We start from the raw sequence: 27,760 nt of genomic DNA, 5'->3' as shown, positions 1-27,760 counted from the left end.
ATGCATGGGCTTCCGTAGAATGCATCTATATTTTGGTGTGTAAACATCACATAGCAGTGGTTATTTGTGTGGCGTGTGGAGAGTCCGGGCAGCGTCCCTGTGAGGAACAATGTGTGCCTTCATCTCGGGAAACACTACTGAGAGCACTCAAGGTTGTCCTTATATGGAGTTAAACACAACGTCTGGCCTGATTGGCTCCTTAACATCTGAACCAGAACATGCAGATGTTCAGCTCCAAATTACATGAGAGCACCTGTTAAGACTTGAAAATCACAGAGGACAACACAACGAGAAAGGATTGTTTTAGTTGTGCAATCCCAGTCATTTACTTACATTGATAGACGAGAGAAAAACTGGGAAAGATTGGGGATGTCTTTGAATGCAAGCAAAAGAACTATACAGATTTTAATGATTACTGACCCCCAAGTCCATCTCTTTGTGTTAATGGGTGGTATGGCTTATGCTAATTATATTTCAGAGTTTAGCATCCTATTATCACCATCTGTTTTCTCTTTATGATGTTATGACGGTGGTTAAACCTAAGCTAACTTGCTTGAATATACTTTAGCAACTATGGACGATGAAAACAAAACATCAAAGGAAAAATCAGAGAGGTCTGCTATTTCACGTGTTAATCAATATGGAGGTGTTCAGAGAGACAGCACGGCCCTCTGCTGGACAGACAATGAAAATACCATTCAAAAATGATTACATAACATGCATTTTTTTGCAAATCCATAGAGACTTGCAAAAACGTTGTAGAATCACATGAGATGATCTGAAGTATTATACATGCTTAATTCTGTGCATGCAATCAATTTCTCAGATCTCCGAAGTAAATGCGGTTATTTTGCATGTAAAAGAATTTCACATATAAATCAGGTAAAAAGTGTCCTACTACACTACATTGAGTACACATGCAAGATTTTTTTTTTTTTTCTGCTATTGGTTGGTCAAACTGGTATCCCCACTCCAAACTCCCACCACTGATTGTTTTATGCATGTATGGGTTTAATTTTTATTATTTATAACTTTGATACCCTTTGCATCATGGGATCCAGTTTTCCACCAGGTCTCAGAGATTGTGCACAAGAGAAGATGATCTAGGAATACTGCAAAGTTAGCAGGTAGCATAATGCAGTGTTCCTAACATAGCCATGAACCGATAATTACTGAGTGCACCTGATATTATTGTAGTGTATCAGTGTTTGAAGGGGTGTAACTGCGTGCCACAAAGCTGAACTGGAAGAGCAATCAAAAGAAATACAACACAACAAGCAATCAAGGCACTTTTATTGGCAGAAATCATCACCTGAGGCAGGAAACAGCAAATCCTCCACCTTTGGACACTTTGATTCACCCTGAGCTTTCTTTCCATCACACACTGAACTACCTCAGAAGCGACACCCACACAGATTTGACTTTGGACACTCGATATCCACATTTATGAGGTAGAATTGAAAACACCTTGCTTGCTTTTGTGCGTCTTCCAAATCTACTCATATAAACCAAACCAAATTCAATATAAAACTGTACATCTGATTAGCTAAAAAAGCAATTAGCAAGCAAAGCCACAGAGTGTATCTGCTTGGGTTTATCCTCTGTGTAACCCACACCACGTTTCCTGACACTAGACCACTCAGAGAGAGGACAAACTTTCATTAAGAACTTTTCAAAGCTGATCTGTAATATAGAAAAAGAAAGCAAAAAGGCACACACAGGCTCAAGCACAACTTTACCAAATCAAGCTCTCATGTTAAACATTAAGGCACTTTGTGCATTAATATTTGCCACCGTTCCTCCGAGGGCCTTCATTTAACCGAGCAGGAAGCTGCACAAAGAGAAAAGGCATTTACGTCAGTAAATAAATTCAATGCAAAAAATAAAGTCATCATTTGTATGAATAAATTCATACTAAACTATTTCTATAGACTATAATTCAAACATCTGCACGCAGTAAGATTTTCTTGTTTTTAAAAGTGGTCTCTTCTCAGCAAGGCTGCATTTATTAGAACAAGAATACAGTAAAAACTGTAAAAATGATATAAAAACAATTTTAAACTGTAATTTTTTCCTGATTTCAAAGTTGTATTTTCAGAATCATTTCTCCAGTCTTCAGAGTCGCATGATCCTTCAGAAATCATTTTTTAAAAGTTTTTGCTGCTGCAAAATTTTTTTTTTTTTGAGACAGGATTATTAGAAAGTTCAATGAACTGTGTTTATTTGAAAAAAAAATCTTTTCTAACATCTTAAATGGCTTTAGTGTCACTTTTGATCATCGCTGTTGAATAAAATAATGATAAAAATAAAAGTTAATTAATTTTTTTTTTTTTTTTACGAGCTTTTGCATGGTAATGATTATGAATAATGACATTTATTTACGTTTCTGCACCATGTCTGTCTAAAATAAATTAATTTATTTATTTAAAGTTATATAATTTGTCATTTTGCATTAAATAAAATATATAGATACCAGTATTTTTCGGACTATAAGTCGCACCTGAGTATAAGTCCACAAATACGTCATGATGAGAAAAAAAAAAACCTTAAATCGCACTGGACTATAAGTCGCATTTGTTTAGAACCAAGAGAAAACATTACCGTCTCCAGCTGCGAGAGGGCGCTCTATGTCTTCAGTGTAGACTACAGGAGAACTGAGCAGCATAGAGCGCCCTCTCACTGCTGGAGACGGTAATGTGAACTCTTGGTTCATGTCTCTTGGTTCATGTCAAGTTAATTTTGATAAATAAGTCGCACCTGACTATAAGTCGCAGGACCAGCCAAACTATGAAAAAAGCGCGACTTATAGTCCAGAGCGCTTTCAGACTTGGATATTTCTAACGATCTCACCTGTAAGGATATCCGTGATATTTGGCCCTAAAGATGGAGAGCAGCCAGCTGAAGAACAGCACCACCAGCCCGATTCCTGCTACACACATGACTGCAGAGAAACAAACAACACTTAAACCTGCTCTGAACATCAAGCCTTCATGATCTACAGAGAAAGCACATTCCACTGCTTACTCTTCCTCTTCCCAATGTCCAGGTCAGAGGTCGCAGCCTCATGGAGCAGCACCATCCCTAAAGTCACCGCAGCATCTGAAGCAGAGCTCAGGAAGATGTGTGATAACTACACAGAAAACCACAGCCAAACAGAACACATGCATGGGTTGAATTCAGCCGGCTTTAAAAGAATCACATGTTTGGATGTTAGAAGCTAACACTGAGTAAGAACAGATCAGATGCATAAAACAAGAACTGTGTCCATCTTCATTTCAGGCTGCAAAGCAACAACGTGATTATTTTAAAGGCGGCTGATTCTTTTCTACACTCCACTACGGTTCAAAAGTGTGTTCAGTGTGTAACAGAGCAGTGAAGGATACTGAACAGAAGAACGATGTGAGTCTCTGCCACAAACTGAGCCTGACTGCTGCCGTGGATGTAACTCTGCAATGAAAGAGATGCATTACACTTCTCAATACATCAGCACAGCAGAGAAACTGGGGGTGTCATGTCAAGCCATTTCATGGGGTCTTTAAAGTACAAAACCAAACGAAAGAAATACACAAAGGTAAGGGTTTTACTAACCACTTGGCCAGTGTTTGGGTTCTTGTGAGCGTACGGAGGTCCTCGGATGTGGTTCCACATTTGACCAGATGTCATGATCAAAACAAAGCACTAGATCGAGAGAGAGACAGAGAGAGGTAGAGACAGAGAGAGGTAGAGAGAGAGAGACGCGCTCATGTTAACTACATGATCTGAAGAAATGAGAAATGCTCGCCTGTTCATAACTCACCATTCAGTCTCTAATGTTTTCACAACAGTTGTTCATGCACTGCTATGCAGCCGCTAACGTGTTTGGTGTTAAACAGACAGTAGATATAAATAAAGAACACACAAACACTCTAGATATTGCCTGGATCTCTATTGTATTCGGTCATTTTCATCCGGCAGACAATTCCATTTCCATTCTATTATTCATTTAATTCAAATCAATTCCATCACGCCACACGTTTGCATCATGCCATGCCAGATTCTGTGGCTATTTTCACAATGAGTTATTAAACCTTAAAGTAGAAACTAAATGATATAGGTTTGACTTTATTTTGATGATCCCTTTGACAAGTTGACCTGTACTTGCAGACAGTCTCCTGCAGGTGCTACATTACTTATCGCCAACGGAACGTTCAAAATAAAGAGTTACAGACCAACATTCTAAAGCTACATTTGAATTCCCTTGATTAAAAACCTTTACAAGTTTATCAATAGAAGACCGTTATAAAACACAGGTGCCCACCAGAGCAGAGAAAGCCCAGACGTTCTTGTTGAACAGGAACTCCAGGTTGTTGCGGCGCACGTAAGCCAGACTGCCGATGAAGGCCAGCAGCAGACCCAGCATCAGCGGCCCGGCGTAGTTCGGAGGCCTGATGACTCGGATCTGAAGGATACACACAGACAGACAGCATGTTAAAGCCTGATGGGAGCCTTCAGCTCAGATTCTCAATGCGTCTGCACTGGTCTCACATGCACATCTGTCCGGTCGGCCACCCATCGAGCCAGCTGTTCAGCCGCAAAGCCTCGGACCTGCAGCTCGTACGTGTCGGCTCGCTTCGGTTTACCTTTGGCCGGGAAGTTGATGAACGTCGGAGCCGAGTTCATGTTGAGCTGTCACAGAATGACCATACAATGATGAATGATGGAAATGATGATGATGTTTCATGCTTCTTAACATCAACATCAACATCAACCAAAATGCAATGCAATTTATTTTTATTGATGTAATAACAGCTTTACTTTTAACACTGACCTCATCCAGTCCTTGAGATTGATAGGTTAGTGTTAATCTCCAGGCATCACATTCACATATATATATAAGATAAGGTCAAGTCCTGACACATTATGGAAGCAAATGCTAGTTTTATGTTCTGTTCTCTTTAAAACCACAATATATGAGGCGGAGTACAAACGTTAAACATATTCAGGATGGTTACCATCTGAAAAACATCTGAGCCTTCATCAAAATCCACCATGGCGAAGAAGATCCTGTTAGTAAACGCATTCGAATAGCGCCAAGAGTTGGCAAGGATCTGGTACTCTTCATCCGCCTGTCTGGAAACAAAAGTAAAACAGAAAAATATTTTATATAAAGCAAATAACGTGAGTGCAAAGGTTTCAGTGTCAAGCGTGTCATTTCTAACAAATGGAAATGCAAAAATAACGACTTTTACTAAATAAATAGTGTTCAATATTTCTAATGACTTCAACTTCATGGTCAGGGCTAAATGTTGTGTTTTTGATTTCCAAGTTTCATTCTGTGTCAGATTTTTAATAGCTTCACTAACAATGAGGACACGGTGTGTGTGTGTACTGTGTTCTGACGGTGTGTGTGTGTGTACTGTGTTCTGACGGTGTGTGTGTGTGTACTGTGTTCTGACGGTGTGTGTGTGTGTACTGTGTTCTGACGGTGTGTGTGTGTGTAGTGTGTTCTGACAGTGTGTGTGTGTGTGTACTGTGTTCTGACGGTGTGTGTGTGTGTGTGTACTGTGTTCTGACGGTGTGTGTGTGTGTGTGTACTGTGTTCTGACGGTGTGTGTGTGTGTGTGTACTGTGTTCTGACGGTGTGTTTGTGTGTGTGTGTGTGTGTGTACTGTGTTCTGACGGTGTGTGTGTGTGTACTGTGTTCTGACGGTGTGTGTGTGTGTGTGTGTGTGTGTACTGTGTTCTGACGGTGTGTGTGTGTGTGTGTACTGTGTTCTGACGGTGTGTGTGTGTGTGTGTGTACTGTGTTCTGACGGTGTGTGTGTGTGTACTGTGTTCTGACGGTGTGTGTGTGTGTTTGTGTGTGTGTACTGTGTTCTGACGGTGTGTGTGTTTGTGTGGGTGTACTGTGTTCTGACGGTGTGTGTGTGTACTGTGTGCTGACAGTGTTTGTGTGTGTGTGTGTGTACTGTGTTCTGACGGTGTGTGTGTGTGTGTGTGTACTGTGTTCTGACGGTGTGTGTGTGTGTGTGTGTGTACTGTGTTCTGACGGTGTGTGTGTTTGTGTACTGTGTTCTGACAGTGTGTGTGTGTGTGTGTGTACTGTGTTCTGACGGTGTGTGTGTGTGTGTGTGTGTACTGTGTTCTGACGGTGTGTGTGTGTGTTTGTGTGTGTGTACTGTGTTCTGACGGTGTGTGTGTTTGTGTGTGTGTACTGTGTTCTGACGGTGTGTGTGTACTGTGTTCTGACGGTGTGTGTGTGTGTGTGTGTGTGTACTGTGTTCTGACGGTGTGTGTGTGTACTGTGTGCTGACAGTGTTTGTGTGTGTGTGTGTGTACTGTGTTCTGACGGTGTGTGTGTGTGTGTGTGTGTGTACTGTGTTCTGACGGTGTGTGTGTGTGTGTACTGTGTTCTGACAGTGTGTGTGTGTGTGTGTGTGTACTGTGTTCTGACGGTGTGTGTGTGTGTGTGTGTGTACTGTGTTCTGACGGTGTGTGTGTGTGTGTGTACTGTGTTCTGACGGTGTGTGTGTGTACTGTGTTCTGACGGTGTGTGTGTGTACTGTGTTCTGATGGTGTGTGTGTGTGTGTACTGTGTTCTGACGGTGTGTGTGTCCACTAGATCCGATTACTTTTCTTCTCTTTTAGAAGAAAACAAACATAACCCCAGGTATTTATTCAATACAGTGGCTAAATTAACGAAAAATAAAGCCTCAACAAGTGTTGACATTTCCCAACACCACAGCAGTAATGAGTTTATGAACTACTTTACTTCTAAAATCGATACTATTAGAGATAAAATTGTAACCATTCAGCCGTCAGCTACAGTATCACATCAGACAGTGCACTATAGATCCCCTGAGGAACAGTTCCACTCATTCTCTACTATAGGAGAGGAAGAATTGTATAAACTTGTTAAATCATCTAAACCAACAACATGTATGTTAGACCCTATACCATCTAAGCTCCTAAAAGAGGTGCTTCCAGAAGTCATAGATCCTCTTCTGACTATTATTAATTCCTCATTGTCATTAGGACATGTCCCCAAAACCTTCAAACTGGCTGTTATTAAGCCTCTCATCAAAAAACCACAACTTGACCCCAAAGAACTAGTTAATTATAGACCAATCTCGAATCTCCCTTTTCTGTCCAAGATACTAGAAAAGGTGGTATCCTCACAATTATATTCCTTCTTAGAGAAAAATGGTATATGTGAGGATTTCCAGTCAGGATTTAGACCGTATCATAGTACTGAGACTGCTCTTCTTAGAGTTAGGAGCACCAGGACAAGACCACAGGAAACAGATGATTCTTCTGCACAATCTGACTTTGCTGCAGCCTGGAATTGAACTACTGGTTTCGTCTGGTCAGAGGAGAACTGGCCCCCCAACTGAGCCTGGTTTCTCCCGAGGTTTTTTTCTCCATTCTGTCACCGATGGAGTTTCGGTTCCTTGCCGCTGTCGCCTCTGGCTTGCTTAGTTGGGGACACTTCATCTACAGCGATATCGTTGACTTGATTGCAAATAAATGCACAGACACTATTTAACTGAACAGAGATGACATCACTGAATTCAATGATGAACTGCCTTTAACTATCATTTTTTCATTATTGACACTGTTTTCCTAATGAATGTTGTTCAGTTGCTTTGACGGAATGTATTTTGTTTAAAGCGCTATATAAATAAAGGTGACATTGACATTGTGTGTGTGTGTGTGTACTGTGTTCTGACGGTGTGTGTGTGTGTGTGTACTGTGTTCTGATGGTGTGTGTGTGTGTGTGTGTGTGTTTACTGTGTTCTGAAGGTGTGTGTGTGTGTGTGTGTACTGTGTTCTGATGGTGTGTGTGTGTGTGTGTACTGTGTTCTGATGGTGTGTGTGTGTACTGTGTTCTGACGGTGTGTGTGTGTGTGTGTGTGTGTGTGTACTGTGTTCTGACGGTGTATGTGTGTGTGTGTGTGTGTGTGTGTACTGTGTTCTGACGGTGTGTGTGTGTGTGTGTGTGTGTGTTTACTGTGTTCTGAAGGTGTGTGTACTGTGTTCTGACGGTGTGTGTGTGTGTGTGTACTGTGTTCTGATGGTGTGTGTGTGTGTGTGTGTGTGTGTGTGTGTGTACTGTGTTCTGACGGTGTGTGTGTATGTGTACTGTGTTCTGACAGTGTTTGTGTGTACTGTGTTCTGATGGTGTGTGTGTGTGTGTGTGTACTGTGTTCTGACGGTGTGTGTGTGTACTGTGTTCTGACGGTGTGTGTGTGTACTGTGTTCTGATGGTGTGTGTGTGTGTGTACTGTGTTCTGACGGTGTGTGTGTGTGTGTACTGTGTTCTGACAGTGTTTGTGTGTGTGTGTACTGTGTTCTGACGGTGTGTGTGTATGTGTACTGTGTTCTGACAGTGTTTGTGTGTGTGTGTACTGTGTTCTGACGGTGTGTGTGTGTGTGTACTGTGTTCTGACGGTGTGTGTGTTTGTGTACTGTGTTCTGACGGTGTGTGTGTGTGTGTACTGTGTTCTGACGGTGTGTGTGTGTGTGTGTGTACTGTGTTCTGACGGTGTGTGTGTGTGTGTGTACTGTGTTCTGACGGTGTGTGTGTGTGTGTGTACTGTGTTCTGACGGTGTGTGTGTGTGTGTACTGTGTTCTGACGGTGTTTGTGTTTGTGTACTGTGTTCTGACGGTGTGTGTGTGTGTACTGTGTTCTGACGGTGTGTGTGTGTGTGTACTGTGTTCTGACGGTGTGTGTGTGTGTGTACTGTGTTCTGACGGTGTGTGTGTGTGTGTGTGTGTGTACTGTGTTCTGACGGTGTGTGTGTGTGTGTGTGTTTACTGTGTTCTGAAGGTGTGTGTGTGTGTACTGTGTTCTGACGGTGTGTGTGTGTACTGTGTTCTGATGGTGTGTGTGTGTGTGTGTGTGTGTGTACTGTGTTCTGACGGTGTGTGTGTATGTGTACTGTGTTCTGACAGTGTTTGTGTGTGTGTGTGTGTACTGTGTTCTGATGGTGTGTGTGTGTGTGTGTGTTTACTGTGTTCTGAAGGTGTGTGTGTGTGTGTGTGTGTGTGTGTACTGTGTTCTGACAGTGTGTGTGTGTGTGTGTGTGTACTGTGTTCTGACGGTGTGTGTGTGTGTGTACTGTGTTCTGACAGTGTTTGTGTGTGTGTGTGTGTACTGTGTTCTGGCGGTGTGTGTGTGTGTGTGTGTACTGTGTTCTGACAGTGTTTGTGTGTGTACTGTGTTCTGACAGTGTTTGTGTGTGTGTGTACTGTGTTCTGACGGTGTGTGTGTTTGTGTACTGTGTTCTGACGGTGTGTGTGTTTGTGTACTGTGTTCTGACGGTGTGTGTGTGTGTGTGTACTGTGTTCTGACGGTGTGTGTGTGTGTACTGTGTTCTGACGGTGTGTGTGTGTGTACTGTGTTCTGACGGTGTGTGTGTGTGTGTGTGTGTGTGTACTGTGTTCTGACGGTGTGTGTGTGTGTGTACTGTGTTCTGACGGTGTTTGTGTTTGTGTACTGTGTTCTGACGGTGTGTGTGTGTGTGTGTACTGTGTTCTGACGGTGTGTGTGTGTGTGTGTACTGTGTTCTGACAGTGTTTGTGTGTGTGTGTGTACTGTGTTCTGACGGTGTGTGTGTGTGTACTGTGTTCTGACGGTGTGTGTGTGTGTGTGTACTGTGTTCTGACGGTGTGTGTGTTTGTGTACTGTGTTCTGACGGTGTGTGTGTGTTTGTGTACTGTGTTCTGACGGTGTGTGTGTTTGTGTACTGTGTTCTGACGGTGTGTGTGTTTGTGTACTGTGTTCTGACGGTGTGTGTGTTTGTGTACTGTGTTCTGACGGTGTGTGTGTTTGTGTACTGTGTTCTGACGGTGTGTGTGTTTGTGTACTGTGTTCTGACGGTGTGTGTGTGTGTGTGTGTACTGTGTTCTGACGGTGTGTGTGTGTGTGTTTGTGTACTGTGTTCTGACGGTGTGTGTGTGTGTGTTTGTGTACTGTGTTCTGACGGTGTGTGTGTTTGTGTACTGTGTTCTGGCGGTGTGTGTGTGTGTGTTTGTGTACTGTGTTCTGACAGTGTGTGTGTGTACTGTGTTCTGACGGTGTGTGTGTGTGTGTTTGTGTACTGTGTTCTGACGGTGTGTGTGTGTGTGTGTGTTTGTGTACTGTGTTCTGACGGTGTGTGTGTGTGTGTGTACTGTGTTCTGACGGTGTGTATGTGTGTGTGTGTACTGTGTTCTGACGGTGTGTGTGTGTGTGTGTGTGTTTGTGTGTACTGTGTTCTGACGGTGTGTGTGTGTGTGTACTGTGTTCTGACGGTGTGTGTGTGTGTGTTTGTGTGTACTGTGTTCTGACGGTGTGTGTGTGTGTGTTTGTGTGTACTGTGTTCTGACGGTGTGTGTGTTTGTGTACTGTATTCTGACGGTGTGTGTGTGTACTGTGTTCTGACGGTGTGTATGTGTGTGTGTACTGTGTTCTGACGGTGTGTGTGTGTGTTTGTGTACTGTGTTCTGACGGTGTGTGTGTGTGTGTGTGTACTGTGTTCTGACGGTGTGTGTGTTTGTGTACTGTGTTCTGACGGTGTGTGTGTTTGTGTACTGTGTTCTGACGGTGTGTGTGTTTGTGTACTGTGTTCTGACGGTGTGTGTGTTTGTGTACTGTGTTCTGACTGTGTGTGTGTGTGTGTGTACTGTGTTCTGACGGTGTGTGTGTTCTCAGGTCTCTCACTTGCAGACTGCACACTGTCTCTGTGGCTGCAGCGCTGTGAACATGATGATAACGGAGTAGTTTCTTGGAGGGGCTCGGATCAGCTTCCTAAACTTCTCTCCGTTTAGCCGGATCACGGCACGCTTACTGGTCCACTCCATCATCTGACTGACCTTCTCTGACAGCAGGGTCTGCACACACACGCACACACACGCACACACACACACACACACACACACACACATCAACCATTCATTCACATCACACTTTTAACAATATGCAATCAGCAAATTCATCACCGGTCACCAGTCTTTATGCAGTAACCTCACGGTTATGTCCTATATTATATGCATACTAGAATGAACCACACATAGTAGTAATGACAAGTCAGCTGCACAGCAGGAAGCTTAGCACAATTTGCATACAAGGCCACACACATAAAACACAGAGTAAAATAGAGATCAATAATTCATTTCAAGTGATTTATAGATGGACCACAGTATTATAAAGTGCAAAAAAAAAAATTAACGTGTCATTTAATCCCTCGGGGCTGTGAGACAGAGCGAGTCTATTGAGAGCCATGAGATCATTTGAATAACCAATGAGCTCAATGTATGAGGAATAAAAACCATTTAATAAAAAAAACTATTCAAACTCACTGACCTCCTTCTTTTTCTGTCCATCTGACGGCGTGCCCTGTAAACTAACAGCGAGGAAAACAACTATTAAAAGTTTATAAAACATTTCTAAAGCTGCCACTGCGCTCACGACAGTCCTAGGAACTCCTGGCCTCTTCCTATTGGTGGAGCTCGGCGATGCGGAAGTGTCCGGGGAAGGATTGTAAAATAAAAGTCTCAAGCGACAAGCACAAAACTTTCAAAATAAAAGCCACTGAAGTATTTTTTTTTTTTTATCAAAAGCCGATCTTCATTCATGGTTACTTAAAAAATTTACGTGCATTCCCGAAATACAGAACATAGAAAACAATAAATATAGTAATAAATAAATATTTGTAGGCAAACATTAATGCCTTGAATTTTATGCGAGCAGCTACTGGAAGCCAGTGCAAATTGATAAACAGAGGTGTGACGTGTATTCTTTTTGGCTCATTAAAAATGAATCTTGCTGCTGCGTTCTGAATTACAAAGTTTTGATAGAACTAGCTGGAAGACCTGCGAAGAGGGCATTGCAATAGTCCAGCCTGGACAGAACAAGAGCTTGAACAAGGAGTTGTGCTGCATGTTTCGAAAGAAAGGGCTTGATCTTCTTGATGTTGAATAAAGCAAATCTGCAGGATCGGACAGTTTTAGCAATGTGGTCTGAGAAAGTAAGCTGATCATCAATCATAACTCCAAGGCTTCTAGCTGTTTTTGAAGGAGTTATGGTTGATGTGCCTAACTTGATGGTGAAATTGTGATGAAACGATGGGTTTGCTGGAATCACAAGCAGTTCTGTCTTGGCAAGGTTGAGTTGAAGGTGATGGTCCATCATCCAGGAAGAAATGTCTGTTAGACAGGCTGAGATGCGAATAGCTACCGTCGGATCATCAGGATGGAATGAGAGGTAGAGTTGAGTGTCATCAGCATAGCAGTGGTATGAAAAGCCATGTTTCTGAATGACAGAACCTAATGATGCCATGTAGACAGAAAAGAGAAGTGGTCCAAGAACTGAGCCCTGAGGCACCCCAGTAGTTAGATATATATTTGCAAACTCTGTCTCTCTCTTTCTAAAGCTGATTATTAATTGTGAACTTGCTGTTGCTAGTAAAGTGTTTACAATAATGTGTCTTCTATTTTCTCCCGGGTGCCCAGCACGATACACCAACATGTTTAATGTTTTATTGAATATTATGAATACTTTACATACAGTAAAAGCTTGCGGATACAACTGTACAATCAAAAGACACCATTTAAAAATGAAAACAAAGAAAGCAGAATCACGCACGCTTAGGGATGTCTTTATCTCGTCATTTTTCGGCTTCAATTGTTTAAAAATGAAATGAAACGAAGATGTTAAATTACCTAAAAATGAAATGAAATGGACCCTATGCAACATCCCGAGATGCACTGACGCATCTGCGCGCTCAACACCCGGTGCGTGCGTGCGTGCGCGCTCCCGCTGCTGTGAACGAGCGAGCTAGTGAGGAGGAAGATGGCGGCGCTGATCCTCCCGTCTGACTGGATCAAAAACTGGGACAAATCCGGCAAAAATGAGTTGTGAGTAAGAGTTTAGGAATCCGATGGGAAGTGTGGATGAACATAAAGTCATATTTGTGCGGTATCGCAGCGGGTGATTATCGAAATCACAAATCATCTTCTCCTCATTGTGAATGTCCACAGCTAGTGCGCGTTCCAGACCCATGACATAAAGTTCATCTAAATAACCAATGAACTGAGGCCTAAGTATACCACTAACCAAATAAAGGATATAAAGTATTTCGTTTCTGTACGTAGATATGAAAAGCACTATATCGAGCACTTCGGTAACAATAATTTCCATGAATGTAACGTCAGTGTGCTAACAGTTAACGTTAGCTGGGTTAGCATTAGCATTTGCATTCTTATCAGTGTATGTTAAATGTATCCTGAGCGGACCTGGAGTATATATTATGGGATGTTAGGAGGGTGTGTGTACTGTAAGTTGTAGATAACTGCACTAAAGAGTTCAATTTCACTTTTATAAGCACCCCGGTAGATATGGTTGTCTCTCGAAACATAGCTATCTGACATGTCTATATAGCATTTATGAAGGGCACAGTAAAAAAAAACCCTACTGAGCTGACACCGAGCTAGCTGTCTACTTAGGTGGCATCGTAGTAATCCTAGCGTCGTGACGCCTTTGTAGACTGCTTGTGATGCCAATGCATCCTAAACCTAAAGATCTCCTCATCTAGACAGCGATGTTAGGCGTCTTGTTAAAAAATTTCAGCATTCTTAAAATCCAGTGAGGGTTTGTCAATGCATCTGACATAATCTTTTTTTGTTGTTGCTTATGCATTTATTCTTAACTGACGTTCTCTTTCTAGCTCTTCACTTCTCTGTCTTCTCTGTTTCTAGTTTCCAGTTCTTCCAGGACCTTGCGGGGAAACCCAGCAGTGATGAGTTTAAGGGTGAGCTCATTTCCTAATTCTTAGACTCAGGACGTGTGACGGTGGTTGTGTATATCATTGTTATTTGTGTAAGTAATGCACATTGCACAGATTATGCTTCAAAGGATAAGTTCACTTCCAGAATAAAGATTTCCTGGGCATTTACTCACCTCCGTGTCATCTTCATGTCTTCAGTCGCAAAGAGAGTAAGGTTTTTGAGGAAAACATTCCATGATTTTTTCTCCATATAATGGACTTCAATGGGCACAGACGGATTTAAGGTTAAAAATGCAGCTTCAGTGCAGTTTCAAAGAGCTCTACATGATCCCAGGAATAAGAAAAACGAAAACGATTGGTCATTTTCTAAATGGAGAAAAAACCTGGAATGTTTTCCTCTAAAATCTCTTTGTGAATGAAGACCGAAAGACATGAAGATCTGGGATGACATGGAGGAGAGTCTAAAGATCAGGAGAAATTTATTCTGGAAGGGAACTTATCCTTTAAACGTAAATCAAACTTTAAAAGTGCGTAAAAATGTTAAAACTATGAGGTCTTTAAAAAATGGCAGAGAGAGAGAAATTTCGTAAGTAAACCAAGTTTATGTTTCCTGACAAAGGTAGGTGTTTTTTCATAAATCTGCTCTGTGTTTTGAGAGGGCCAGGGGGACACGAGTCAATAAAGACTAAGACAGTTTGAGAGGTTTTAATGAAAATATAATAGTTATAAACCTGATACAATTTAGCCATATGATATAAAATAGCCACAGAAGCTGGCATGGCGTTAAACGCAGACAAACAAGCAAACAAACGTATTGCATTTGTGGATAATAGTAGTTTGGTTGTCAAATGGCTGTTATGGTGAACATAGTAGATAAATTACCATTTTGCACAAAAAAAAATGTTTTGCCTTGACTCCATAATATCAAGAAATATTTAATTTGGTTTATAATTTACAATAACAGCTGGACATGCTACAGCTATGATGTAACTCTATGCAGGGCTACAGACAAAAGATTAAAAAAACAACAACAAAAATAACATTCATTTACTTAATAATTAAAAAAATAGGATCCATTGGCTACTATAACAAACACAAGTTGCCACCAAACTACCAAATAAGAATAAAGATGTTTACACCGAGGAAGGAGACGTGTCTGACAGGACGATGGAGGATGATTTGCAGATCTTGAGCACCAATGACAAACCTCTAATCTTGTCAGATGTGTGGGAAGTACTGCCGCTCTCAAAAGTAAATGTTAAATGATGGCCACAGTCTATAAACAGTCGCCTTTACATACCCAACAATATAATTGCGAGTAAAAAAAGTATTTAATTTTTTTTTGTCCTCCCATCGTAGTCTTATTAATCCCTTTAGGGGTTCCGTAGTACACTTCATTTCCTTCCCGTCGATTTTAAAGTGAAAATAAGTAGATCTTCAGATTTAGCTCGCTGTGGCCAGCTGTCTCCTGCAGTAGAGATGTCAAGCTCAGCCTGATATGGAGGTACAAGAAGAGGTTAGACTGGATTCAAGCACCACACCGTCAGCACCGGTGCACACAGGGCAGGAGTTCGATGAGATGTCCGGGCTGCGTCCGACTCCATATTTGAAGCTACTCCAGTGATGTCTGGAGCTCAAGAAAATGTGTCTGCAAATAAATCCCTTCACTCTGGCAGTGAGACCCTGTCTGAGGACACTGGGTCATCTTCAGTTGCTGCATCACTGGAAGGAACCATTAAAAGCGACGCTTGCCCACATCGAACTGGATCCTTCTCAGGCTACAGTACCTCGTGCACAGAGCACATACTCTACCATGCCTCAGTGCCAAGACTTCACATCCGCATTACAAAACTCATCAAAGGCAGCACTCATTGTGTCTCCCGATGAGGCACTTTGTGTAAATGTGCGCTGTCCCAATGTTAAGTGCAGATGCACTCATGAACTGTTGCCCCGTGCATACAGTTCTACAGCAAGCCTTTTTCAGTTCCTTGGTGCACATGCTTGTAGCTTTACATTGTTGTCTGAGTCAAGCTACATCTGATCCATTAGAGACGGAACTAAATGAACCCTCTTTACAAGCCATGTGTGTTTTTGCCAGTCACTGTGGCATTGCTTTAGGCTCTAAGGCTTAATCTTACTTGCCAGAGGTGTGTTGAAACCGTTTGTGACATGCCTTTGTGTCTTGTCAAATCCTCCTACTTTGGGGTAATTTCAGAGGATGTCAAAAATGCATTTATTTTCTTCGGCTTTTAATAATGTGTTGTAAATTCTATGCATTTTGGTATGTTTTATTATTATTATTGTTCATGTACAGCAATTTGGTGCCCATAGTGGTTTTTAAAAGTGCTTTAGTAATAAAGTTGCGTTGGGAATAGTTTGCGATCCATGCCAGACAGAGGCACTTGCGGATGATTTTCAGGTGTTTCACAGATTTAGTCGACCATCAAGTTCACTCCGGGGGTTTCTTCTCCACTTATTTACTGGACATCAAGAAGAACAGCGGGTGTACAACAAAGAAAATGGTTCACATGTTAACTTCATAAACAGTCACTGGGAAATTAATGCAAGTCTTATATCTCCTTATCGATTCTAACTGATGCTACTCGGACAATAATAAGAGTTATTGTTGCAATTTTAACACAACCAATTGCAACCATGTAGATAACATTGGTGACAGTTTTAGGCGACTGAATTCACAACGACAGAGTTTACAACCAGTTACAAAAAAAGTTTAGAAGCGTATGGATAACAAACAAAAGAATGCAAGCACTGGCCTCATAGAGAAAGTGACCGTTCTGTCAACTGCCCAGAACACACTCACACTGGCCATGGGTCATCCTTTTCGGTTAGCCCTAGTGGTTTTCTTGACAGAAGCTGTTTAATATTGTGCAGGTGTTATTAGCATGCCTGTAGGAACTGAAATCTGTTATTGAGTGTGCAGTGTGTGTGTGTTTTGTGTTGTAGATCTGCAGACAGCCCTGTATGAGCTCTGCTGGCATGTTATCCAGGGCAGTCTGAAGGTGGATGTGGCTGCCAGTCTCCTGACTGATGTAATGGTGAGTGCTGACCCCGTCTCATAACATTTAACCCAAAATGGTTTATTGACTGAAGTTTCATAGACGTTCAGTTGTTATCCTTTCAAATTTTATGCCATATTGTAGGGCTGAAACGATTCCTCGAGTAACTCGATTACAAAAAATGATCGAGGCAAATTCCTCTGCCTCGAAGCCTCCTTTAATTTATTTTAAATCTCACGTCAGGTTCTTTCGCAATGATTTTTTTAATGTGACACAACGCGTTTACGTCACCCACAGAGCGGAAGGAGACACAGGCGCTGCGTCTGAAATCACATACTGCAAGGAGTCAGCAGTGTTTTGATTTGAGTGCGCGGGCAAACGTGAAGAGAACGTAGTGGCGTGTGTCCATTGCAAGATAGAGCTGGAATACCACAACTAGGGCCCTGTGATTTCCGCGATGCAGAAAACGCGGAGGGAATCGCGGAATCCAGTCATAAAAACAGAATTTACAGTTTAACGCGGAATGGCACGGAATTTGCTAAATTTTGAATGAATTAATCAAAAATAGGTCAGTGCACTTACATCAAATCACGATATGGACTAATATCTGTAAATATTAAGCCGGAACAGTTTATTTAAATATGAATCCTGCATGTTCTGCGTGTCTGTGTTAATGAATGGAGCAGAAGCGTGTCTCCCTTTATCACACACACGGAAGCGCCCGTGACGCTCCGGTGATTTCAGCGTCTGCTGTCTCACTAAATAAGGACGTGAACACATGAACAACATCTCCAGCACTGCTCTGACAGTCATTTTATCCTACCCGTCAGATTTTCAATATCGCGTCAATATAATTACCATATTTTCCGGATTATAAGTTGCACTTTTTTTTCATAGTTTGGCTGGTCCTGCGACTTATAGTCAGGTGCGACTTATTTATCAAAATTTATTTGACATGAACCGAGAGAAATGAACCAAGAGAAAACATTACCATCTACAGCAGTGAGAGGGCGCTCTATGCTGCTCAGTTCTCCTGTAGTCTACACTGAAAACATGAGAATATGCGCAAATCCACTTCATTTTCAGCGTTTATTTGTGCATCTTCTCAGTTAACAATGGCTCTGTGTAGTAACAGCTGCTCTATGTGAAATCACACACCTGAGGGAATTTACCGCTGATTAGAGAAGCGGCTTTACTGACGAGATGCGCATTAACGATCGGCCGATCGTGATCGGAGCAGCCCTATAAATTTCTACACCACTTGTGCAGTCACAAATCTACAGAGGTCAAATGTATGCTTTTTGTATAACATGCGTGACATTTTTTGGATGACGTTAAACTGTTTTTAGAATTGTACATGGGCTAAGCTAAATAAATCATTATTTCTGAGAACCTGTATACACATTTAACTGTAAACAATGAAATGACAAAACAAAAAGCTATACAAAGCTATTATGTGACTTTTTGACATTTTAGCTATTGAGATACATGGGATGCTTTAATGGTACATTTTCTGGGCTCATGTGACATTTTGAAACTTGAAAGTCTCCCCTATTTGTTGTAGCAAATAGAAATCTGTGTTACTGTATGATCCACATTAGATCATGAAGTCACAAGGGTCTGGAGTAGGGATATGGCGGTATCAAATTTTCATGTTGCGATTAATTATTAATGCTTTTATCACGGTATTCAGTATTATCACGACATTGAAACTTAGTTTTAAAAGTGGTCATAATACAGTATAATGGGTTTAATAACTTTCTTCTTATAACAAAAATGACTATGCAATACAGAAAAATATATAAAGTTAAGTTTTACACCGAATAAAGTGCAAAAGAACTATGAAGTTCAATAGGTATCACTTTACAATAAGACCTCATTATTTAACCTTAATTAATGCATTAACATTCACGATGAGCTATAGCTACATTTGCTACAGAAGTTATTAATCTTTGTTTAAAAAAAGTTCCTATTAGCTCATTAAATAACAGTTTCAACTTTAGATTTTAATGTTATTAAATATTGGAATAACTAAGATTAATGAATGTTCAGAAGAATTTTTCATATGCAGTTTAACTAATGAATTAACTTATGAAGATCTAATGTAAAGTGTGATTGAACAATAAAGAATCAAAACACTTTCAAACAATATCTAGGGCATGTTGTAGTCCAGATTAAAATGTAAAAAAAGGTTGAAAATAAATAGCCTTTTAAGTCAAATATTGAAGTATTTGGGACTGTGATGAACATCATAGCAAATCCACAAATCCAAACAGCTATTTAAATACATTTTAGAAAGTAGCAGCTGCTTTATTTATGCGTTTTCCAAGGTAAAGGCTGTATTTTCTGCAGTTTAGCGCCATCTGCTGTCAGAGAGTGAACGTGCTTTCATTCAGTGCGTATCTCAGGTGTTCCTCATGTGCTTCTCATGCGTGCTTGTTCACATCAGAGCGTACAGCTCTTTCTAGCAGCATACAGCGGTGTTGTGCATTTTGACCAGTTGATGGGAAAAGTATTATTAAAATGCATTCCAAATTCTGAATAATCTGTAATGTATAATTCACGGTATTTCGAAGAGCCCACGATAACAATATCGTGCATATTCATTATCATGATAAATTTTATTAGCGAATACCAGCACGTGTCTAGTTTGGAGTGACATTGTGAAATACATGACAGGAGTTTTTGGGGAACTATCGCTTCTCAGCTGGACACAGAAGAGGACATTTACTCAAATTTCAACCACTCTTTGTAGATAAAAGCGATTTTTCTGGTTACAGGGAAAAATGACACTTTGCTGCATGTCAGAAATCCTCCGACCACAATGACCTTGACCTAGACACAGATTTGTATTAGTGATGTTTCATCATACTGATCAGAACAAACTCCAGTCTAAAGGTTTAAACCAAATGTGAAACAGTGCTGTGTCCTCCGTCCCACTAAAGTGATGTAGAGCAGTGGTTCCCAAACTTTTCCATTCCACGACCCACCTAGACAAGTGTAATATATTTCACGACCCACCAAAATATTAAAAAAAAAAAAAAAACAACGAGTGAAATTACTTTAAACCTAATCTTACTTAAAATTTTTATGACAGAAATTAAGTATTTAAGAAAAATAACCATTTTATTTTAGAGTACAACTGAAAATTTCACTACAAATTTACAAGTTTTAATTTTTGTTTACTGGCGTTAAAATATGTAGTGTCCATAAAAACGTGAAGCAGGCTCACTCCAGTGAAGTGTGATCTGCGCTGCTGTGTTTTGTTGCATTCATGATCCTTCCGTGTGTGTCGGCGAGAACGGAGCACAATCCAACACTTTTTTAGAAAAGCATAAGAAGCAAAGCAGAACTATCTAAAACAGTTTGGAGATTAAAATAATTGTGAAATAGGTAAAAAAAGACCGATTGAACCTTTTAATGACATTGCTCTGAGACCTTCAAAACACGCAACGCACACGGACTTAATTGCAATTTGAAAATCACACTAAGGATATTGCAGTTCATTATTAATGTTGGTGGGCTATATCGTTGTGATGAGTGGGTTCCCAGTTCCCGCCTCCTTCTTCCTGTGATTGTGAAGATTTTAATGTTTTACACTGGTGCCGAAGCCAGGGAGGAAGGAGGGGCGCGCTGCCGAAGATCCTTCGCCGCTGGGGTGAATCCGCAGTGCCATCGAGCAGGGCGAAGGAGTCTGCCGCCGAGGGTGCTCGATGTGGTGGGCTGGAGTGAGTTGCCGGGGGGGGGGGGGGGGGGGGGCGAACTCACTCCAGCCCACCGCCTCGATGACTCCTTCGTGGAAAGAGGTGGGAACCGGCGGACAATCAAACAAAGTTTTAATAACCAAATAAACACAAAACAGCGCGACAGCCCCTCTCGGATGACTGCCGTGCACAAATAAAAAACAAACACAAAATAAAACCCAGGCCTGGTCCTCTCTCGTCCTTCACTGTCATCGCTCCTCTTTTGTATCTTTCCGATCTCCTCCGTGGTTCTTGAGACCGGTGAGTGTTGCTCATTTCCCAATCACTCCACCGGCCTAGCTCTGTTCCCATGGCACTAGGCCCCGCCCCACTCGTCACATTCGTGCAGCCCTAGACTGAACTGTGTTAGTGTCTGTGTGTCATTGAAACGCAAAATTAGCTGCAGCCAAGTGACTTTGTGCGACCCACCTTGTTCCATTCCGTGACCCACGAGTGGGTCGCGACCCACAGTTTGAAAACCCCTGATGTAGAGAGTAAAGAAGGATGGCAGGCTTTCATCGATCCCATCGAACACGTTTTCTGGATGTCGACTCCTTTGGTTTTAGTTTTTTGCGTTTTAGTCTGAACTTTCATGAGTGGCTTTGAATGCCTAGCACCTGACACACAAATGGAAGTCCTCTGAAGTGAAAAAACAAACATCCCAGCACCCTCCCAAACTCTGTCCTGCTGAGATGTGAAGCTTGCTGTGTATCTCAATTAGGTTTTCTTTAAACTTTTAAATCAGACGTTACGCCTGTTCTTTCACAGCTGTAGCGGTGTTTGATCTGTGGAGCGTGGACACAGATAGCTTTGTGACCTCTCATCTCATCCAGCCAGATGAAACTATCTTCTAAACCCAGCTGAAGTGTAGCAGTGATAGATCTGCTGGCCTACATCGTGTGCTGTGAACTGGAAACATTTGAATCTTAAGCAAGTGCGTTTGTCTTTCAGGAGCTGCGGGACGATATGCCTTCTGTTTTAGCTGATGTTTTCTGTATATTAGGTAAGTCTGGCCATATGTTTCTACATGCTAATGCTAACCGAACAGTTAATTTGCCCTGGTGAAGAAGAGCCAGGGTGTGTTTGTATGAAAGACACTTTTGTTACTTGCACGAGTGAACATGTTTATTAAACTGCCGTCGTGTGTCCGTGTAGATCGCCGTTCTGACGGACGTTTGCATTATTCAGCTTCTTCTAATGAAGCTCCCATCAAACTCCCTGCTGTTGGTTTGTCAGGCCCAGTGTGATTGATTCAGATGTTCATTTAATGTTACATGATTGTTTCTGATAAATGCTTTGCTCTGAAGAGCCTGTGCGCACCGGTTAAACCGATAATCATGATTTTGTATTTTTCAAAAAAAGATGTATACATATAAATCAACATACTCTTTACATTTATGAATGTTTTTATTAAAAGCTAAACCAGTAAAGTTCCTAATTAACTGCAATTCCAAATTATGGATTTGTTTTTAGTTTGAATTTAGTTGTATAGAATGTTTTTGGCCATTTAAATAATCTTTACGATGATAATTGTACAATAATGATTTTTCTGGCCTGTTGTAAAAAGTGCTAGTGTAACAACGTGCTCAATATATCGATGCCAAATAATTCATTTGAATGCTTAGTGATTCTGATTATTATAACACCAATTGTCCACAGTAATTTTAGACTGATACAGCTCCATCTACACCTCCATCTCTTCTTTGCATTTATTTTTAAGTGCAGTTTTATGATTATGTATTTCTGTCTTGAATATTTCTATTGTTATACTATAAAACTGTTATAATAATATAAAAGTGCCATTGGACCTAAGGAGACACAGACAGCTAGACAGAGTTTCAGCTAAGAAAATAATTGAACTAATAAACTAATTTTCTTTTATGCCCTTACAGATTTTAGGCCCTTATTGTATAGATAGAAGTTAGAAATGTCAGTGTCATAAATACTAGACATTTAACATGGCAGTTGTTTATAGTTTAATAAAATATCTTTTGCAAACAAAATCTACGTAATTCAATTAGTGAGTTTCGGAAATGACATTTAATCTAAAACCTTTATGCATTTGCATGCTATTCTAAAGTTGAAGTCAATGCATCAGATCCTCAGTGACATCTGTGTAAAATTGAGTATGGCGTCAACCCTATTGAAGATCGATTGGATTCATTTCTTATCACAAAGCTTATTTAACAGACTCAAAAAAAACAAACAAAAAAAAAAAAAACTGTCAATGAAAATAGCAGTAGATGTACATAACACATCAAGAATGAATTTACTGGTCATGTAGATCTTCCTTTTATAACTCCCACGATGTGCATGTGTTGTTGTTGATTTTGCAGACATTGAGACGGGCTGTTTGGAGGAGAAACACAAGCGAGATCATTTTACCCAGCTGGTTGGAGCCTGTTTGGTGAGTGGAGTTGTCTTCATGACCACTGTGTGGCAGTGGTGCACTTTGAGACCCGTCGCCCATCTCTCCAGCACTACAGCACACACTGCGCTTCATGAAATGCCTTATTTATGCATGCATACATAAATGGGTGGCCCATCCCCTGACTCTGAAGATTAGCTGCATAAGAGTATTGAATTCTGTCCTCTAGTGAAAAATGAAATCGTAGTCACAAAGGGCTGCTCTCCCCCTCTGAACGAAGCGCCAGTGCTGTGCTGGAATGAAACGAAACGCATGCACAGCGGCTGAGCTAGGCCTCAAACCGGAGCACGTTTCACCTCTTGGTTGTGTCAGGACACGACGTGTATGTGATGCAGTCGAGGTGACTCATCAAGACCTGCACTGCTCCTGCTCTCCTCTTCTCATTTAATCCACTGTACGGCTGATTAGTATGCAAATGTGGGCTTGTTATGCAGTGTTATTAGTGTCTTATGTAAGTGTGGCTGAAGGCCGCTGAGGTTGGATGTGGGCAGTGCTACGCTGATGGATGCTGAGATATTATTCTGCTGGTCTCATCCTCCTGATAGAGCTTCCACAGCTGTGTTGGTGAAGAGTGTCTAATTAAAGGCATTGTTGTCTGTGGTTTTCAGATCTGTGTTCCTGACGGTATGCTGAAGGAGAGATTAGATCCAGAAACGCTGGAGTCTCTGGGACTGATCAAACAGGCTCAGCAGTTCAACCAGAAGATTGTCAAAATCAAGACTAAACTATTGTAAGTCACGCTTCCTGCTGGTCTCACCACCTTAAATAGGGTTGAATATATCTTTCTTGTAAATACAGGTCTTGAAAACTAAATTGTTTCCGAACTAGACAGAATTCGTTCTTTAACTAGTGTGTGGCTTGCCTGTACAATCAGTAAGAGCATCGCAGTCTAAAAAAACTGAATGTGCTGCCTATCAAGGTCGTGGTTTTAGGCATCAAAGCACCTTGTGCAGCCTACCGAGACACTATTGCATCCTCAGTCCTCTCAATCCAGTGAGAGAGTATTGCTTCATGTCTACATGAGAGGTTTGCTAGCTTTAGAGAGAAGGCCATGTAGACTGTAGAGTGCCATGTAATCGATCCATTTTTCCAGAATTATTTCAACATTTTTTAAATAAATGTTCAATAGTGCGATTCCTGGTGGAAAAACTCCAATAATTACAATAATAACTATTAATAATCAATACAATTCTTTCTATTTTTTTTTATAGTTATAAAAAAGATGCAAATAACAAACAGTAAAAAACAAGTCAACACTGTTTAGTGTATTAATTAGGTGTAAACCGATTCTTATTAAAGCCACTGAAGTTATTCAGCTAGGAGCAATAAGTCTTTTTGTGTTTGGGTCACATTATTGACCGACTGCAGCAGGTTTATCGTGTTATACCTAATGCACGGATCCAAAGTGATATGATTTCTTTCCCAACTGTTTATGTTCACTTATGACATAACCGACCAGGTTTACGCTAAGAACACTTGACAAGACTGATATCTTGTGGTAAATGTGTATTTGACTGTTGAAGCGCGCGCGGTGCGCTGCGAAACTGAGCTGAATGCTTTCTGAGAGGCTCTTTCTGAAAAATATCAATATTCGATAGCATTTAAAAAAAAAAAAAGGTTAAGGTTAATTTGATCAATATCTAATTTATTTTCACCTCTGAAAAAAGTATTTTCTTATCAACTGAAACACTCTGAGATCCCTCAGGGAAGATGATAATCTTGTTGTTGTTCTTATTTCTGAAATGTAATAATCTGTCCACATAAATGTTGTGAATGTGAATTATTCTGAAGCAAGCAGTGCAGCGGACCACATACTTCAATAAATGACAAACAAATCGATATTTAAAATCAGTATCTGACAACACCATAACCTATAGATGCTGCAGTTTCAGAAAACTTTGGTATTTTGAATGGCTTGCATTAAAGCAAGTTGAATTGAAGTGCAGAGTTTGACCTAGGGCTGGGCGATATATATAAAAAAATGATATCTCGATATTGTCAAAATTTTTACGATATTCGATATATATCTCTATGTTTGCATTTGCATTTAAATAATACAAAATAAAACATGATTTGCTTTTGCCCATTAAAACAAAAAACAAAAAAAACTAGATTAAACAGCTAATTTAAGCAGTTAAAAAATCTAGACTAAGAGATCACTTACTGCTTTTTATTAAATGAATACATGTAGGCATATATGTAACTGAAGCAGTGCAAATTAAGTAACAGTTACAGAAAGTGCATTCTGTCAACTTTTTAGTGCATGCAATTCACAATTTAAACTATGCAACTGGGATAAGTATTTTATTTTAATTTTTTAACAAGTTTTTAAGCTAAGAACACAAGTCTGTCAACTGTCTGTGGTTTTAAGAGAAGCTCTGTGGCATGAAACTATGTTCCTACTGACACTAAAAACCCTCTTAGATGGGGAGCTAGTTGCTGAAGCACATAGCTATTTCTTATATATAAATATATATAAATGAATACCAAAGACTTTTGCATTCTCTCTGTCTATATTATGGAAACTGGTAAACATATCAGTGAAATTCCCCAATAGTAATTCCAAATGGCCATAGCCTATGTTTCTCTATTCAAACATCAGCGGTCGAGTAAGTGCATTTATTTTGCGATCACAAACGCAAACAATACAGTTGAGATCTCACGACAGAACACAGACCGGCTGAACGACGCTTTCATTAGATCGCTCAATTCCAGCTAGTGTTTTCAGATTATCGTCAGCGGCTCTTCCGCAATGAGTGAGCACATGCGCATGGTTGCCAGATTGCTTAAAATAAGCAACCACCGGGAAGAAAATGTATCCTTGTAACAGTGGAGCTCTGATTCGGAGATTTAAACTCTTGTTATCTGGCAACCGCTATCATTACAGCTCTCGTAGTAGAGGGGCGTAGAGCAGTCAGCAGTTACAGGTTCCTTTTTTGGACGTTCTGCGCATTCTTTTGGGAAAGTATGCTTGAATTTGAAATATTCGATATTCCCGATATATTCAAATTGTACATCGTCGTCAAAATTATTCCGATATTATCGCTAATATTCGATATATCGCCCAGCCCTAGTTTGACCTCTGAACTGCTTGGTGTGGTGAGTTCAGATGACAGTGGGTGTAACACACACCTTGAGTTCATGTGACACGGGTCACTGTTTCTGCGCGTCAGCGTGTTATTGTGAATCTATGAAATGTCCACAGCCTCATTTTGCTGTAAATGAAAGGCATGGCGCTGAACTCCCTTGATGATGATTAATTACACGCTGTAGTGTAGGTCTCTCTTAATGAGTTTTATCAAGATTGCATCGTAGCACAGATCTTTACGTGCCATCCAACAGTCCTTGTTCTCATGGATTTGATCTTGTCTTCTAAAATGCTGAGGGTTTGCGTTATCCTCACACTCCTGTCTGTGACCAGCAGACCTCAGCTCTCATCAACTTCATTATTTTCAGATTCGTGTGTTTTTTTTTTTTCTGGTGTAACTTTCCGTCTTTCACTCTGTAGTTACAAACAGCAGAAGTTCAACTTGTTGCGCGAGGAGAATGAAGGTTACGCTAAGCTGATCACGGAGCTTGGGCAGGATCTGTCCGGGAATCTCACCAGCCACCTCGTCCTCGAGAACATCAAGTCATTGATAGGTACAGTATGTGCTCGTAAGCTGAAATCCTGAAACACTGCTGCACAGGTCCAGATGTGAAGTGATGATTACGGTGCCTCTTAACCAGAGGGCCTCGGCTATATATGTATGTGAACTTATTTCATATATTACTTATAATGAAATGTATAGTTATTTAAATATACAGTACAGACCAAAAGTGTGGACGCACCTTCTCATTCAAAGAGTTTTCTTTATTTTCATGACTATGAAAATTGTAGATTCACACTGAAGGCATCAAAACTATGAAGTAACACATGTGGAATTATATATGGAATTATATACATGACAAAAAAGTGTGAAACAACTGAAAATATGTCATATTGTAGGTTCTTCAAAGTAGCCACCTTTTGATTTGATTACTGCTTTGCACACTCTTGGCATTCTCTTGATGAGCTTCAAGAGGTAGTCACCTGAAATGGTCTTCCAACAGTCTTGAAGGAGTTCCCTGAGAGATGCTTAGCACTTGTTGGCCCTTTTGCCTTCTGTCTGCGGTCCAGCTCACCCCTAAACCATCTCGATTGGGTTCAGGTCCGGTGACTGTGGAGGACAGGTCATCTGGCGCAGCACCCCATCACTCTCCTTCTTGGTCAAATAGCTCTTGATGCCTTCAGTGTGACTCTGCGATTTTCATAGTCATGAAAATAAAGAAAACTCTTTGAATGTGAAGGTGTGTCCAAACGTTTGGTCTATACTGTATATAATAATCTAACTTAAAGGGGCAGTAGACCCTATAATGAAAGTTCCGCCTTTTAATTCAGTTCAAATTTATTTGTATATTGCTTTTCACAATACACATTGTTTCAAAGAAGCTTTACAGTAAATGCATGTGTCTACATTACAAAGCAGAAGTGAATGTGTCCAAGTAATGTTCATTTCACTAATGAACAGTTCAAGGTAATAGAATCATACAGTTAGCTAACATGAATTAATTTTAAGCTGAAGCTCATTAAAGTGAATATTATTAGGATGATCAATAATGATTACTCTCCCTCATGTTGTTCAAACCTGTATGAAGTTCCTTCTGCTGAACACATATTTTGAAGAAAGCTGAAAGCCAAACAGTTGCTGGTAGCCATTGACTTCCATGGTATTTTTCTTCCATACTGTGGAAGTCAATGGGGACCAGCAGCTGTAAACTCGTAAAGCTTTGCAACAACTATG

At 40.7% G+C, this 27,760-nt stretch overlaps 2 protein-coding genes across 5 annotated transcripts in view; one reads left to right on the top strand and one right to left on the bottom strand.

The window, feature by feature from the left end:
* Nucleotides 1-1,276: 1,276 nt before the first annotated feature.
* On the bottom strand, nucleotides 1,277-11,488 carry magt1 (magnesium transporter 1). Its single transcript, XM_059522173.1, has 10 exons — nucleotides 11,328-11,488; nucleotides 10,686-10,855; nucleotides 4,992-5,109; nucleotides 4,525-4,665; nucleotides 4,298-4,438; nucleotides 3,589-3,678; nucleotides 3,384-3,447; nucleotides 3,025-3,099; nucleotides 2,851-2,941; nucleotides 1,277-1,831 (listed from the first exon to the last, which is right to left on the bottom strand). Exons 1-10 carry the CDS (start codon nucleotides 11,406-11,408, stop codon nucleotides 1,816-1,818), a joined length of 987 nt encoding a protein of 328 aa, XP_059378156.1. The 5' UTR covers nucleotides 11,409-11,488; the 3' UTR covers nucleotides 1,277-1,815.
* A 1,242-nt stretch (nucleotides 11,489-12,730) lies between these two features.
* The window catches only part of thoc2 (THO complex 2), a 68,878-nt gene continuing 53,848 nt past the window's right edge, over nucleotides 12,731-27,760 (top strand). For 3 of the 4 annotated variants that reach the window (XM_059522169.1, XM_059522168.1, XM_059522166.1), the window contains exons 1-7: nucleotides 12,731-12,880; nucleotides 13,721-13,773; nucleotides 16,714-16,805; nucleotides 21,461-21,512; nucleotides 22,846-22,916; nucleotides 23,546-23,667; nucleotides 26,446-26,579. In XM_059522169.1, the coding sequence (XP_059378152.1) occupies nucleotides 12,816-12,880; nucleotides 13,721-13,773; nucleotides 16,714-16,805; nucleotides 21,461-21,512; nucleotides 22,846-22,916; nucleotides 23,546-23,667; nucleotides 26,446-26,579 (589 nt within the window). In that variant the 5' untranslated portion in view covers nucleotides 12,731-12,815. The remainder of the gene's footprint in view (nucleotides 12,881-13,720; nucleotides 13,774-16,713; nucleotides 16,806-21,460; nucleotides 21,513-22,845; nucleotides 22,917-23,545; nucleotides 23,668-26,445; nucleotides 26,580-27,760) is intronic. The other variant, XM_059522167.1, reaches the window with a different exon arrangement.

Source organism: Carassius carassius, chromosome 33 (genome assembly GCF_963082965.1).
Source record: "Carassius carassius chromosome 33, fCarCar2.1, whole genome shotgun sequence".
NCBI classification, from domain to species: Eukaryota; Metazoa; Chordata; class Actinopteri; order Cypriniformes; family Cyprinidae; genus Carassius; species Carassius carassius.
Note: the sequence above shows the minus strand (reverse complement) of the source record. Positions and strands in the feature narration are given on the sequence as shown.

Excerpts from the sequence above, each read along its gene's own strand:
- magt1 (XM_059522173.1), bottom strand. The coding sequence starts at position 11,408 with ATGTTTTATAAACTTTTAATAGTTGTTTTCCTCGCTGTTAGTTTACAG. Across the intron at positions 5,110-10,685 it reads AGACAGTGTGCAGTCTGCAA|ACAGGCGGATGAAGAGTACC; the intron begins GTGAGAGACCTG and ends TTTTGTTTCCAG. Across the intron at positions 3,679-4,297 it reads TCTGGGCTTTCTCTGCTCTG|TGCTTTGTTTTGATCATGAC; the intron begins GTGGGCACCTGT and ends CTCTCGATCTAG.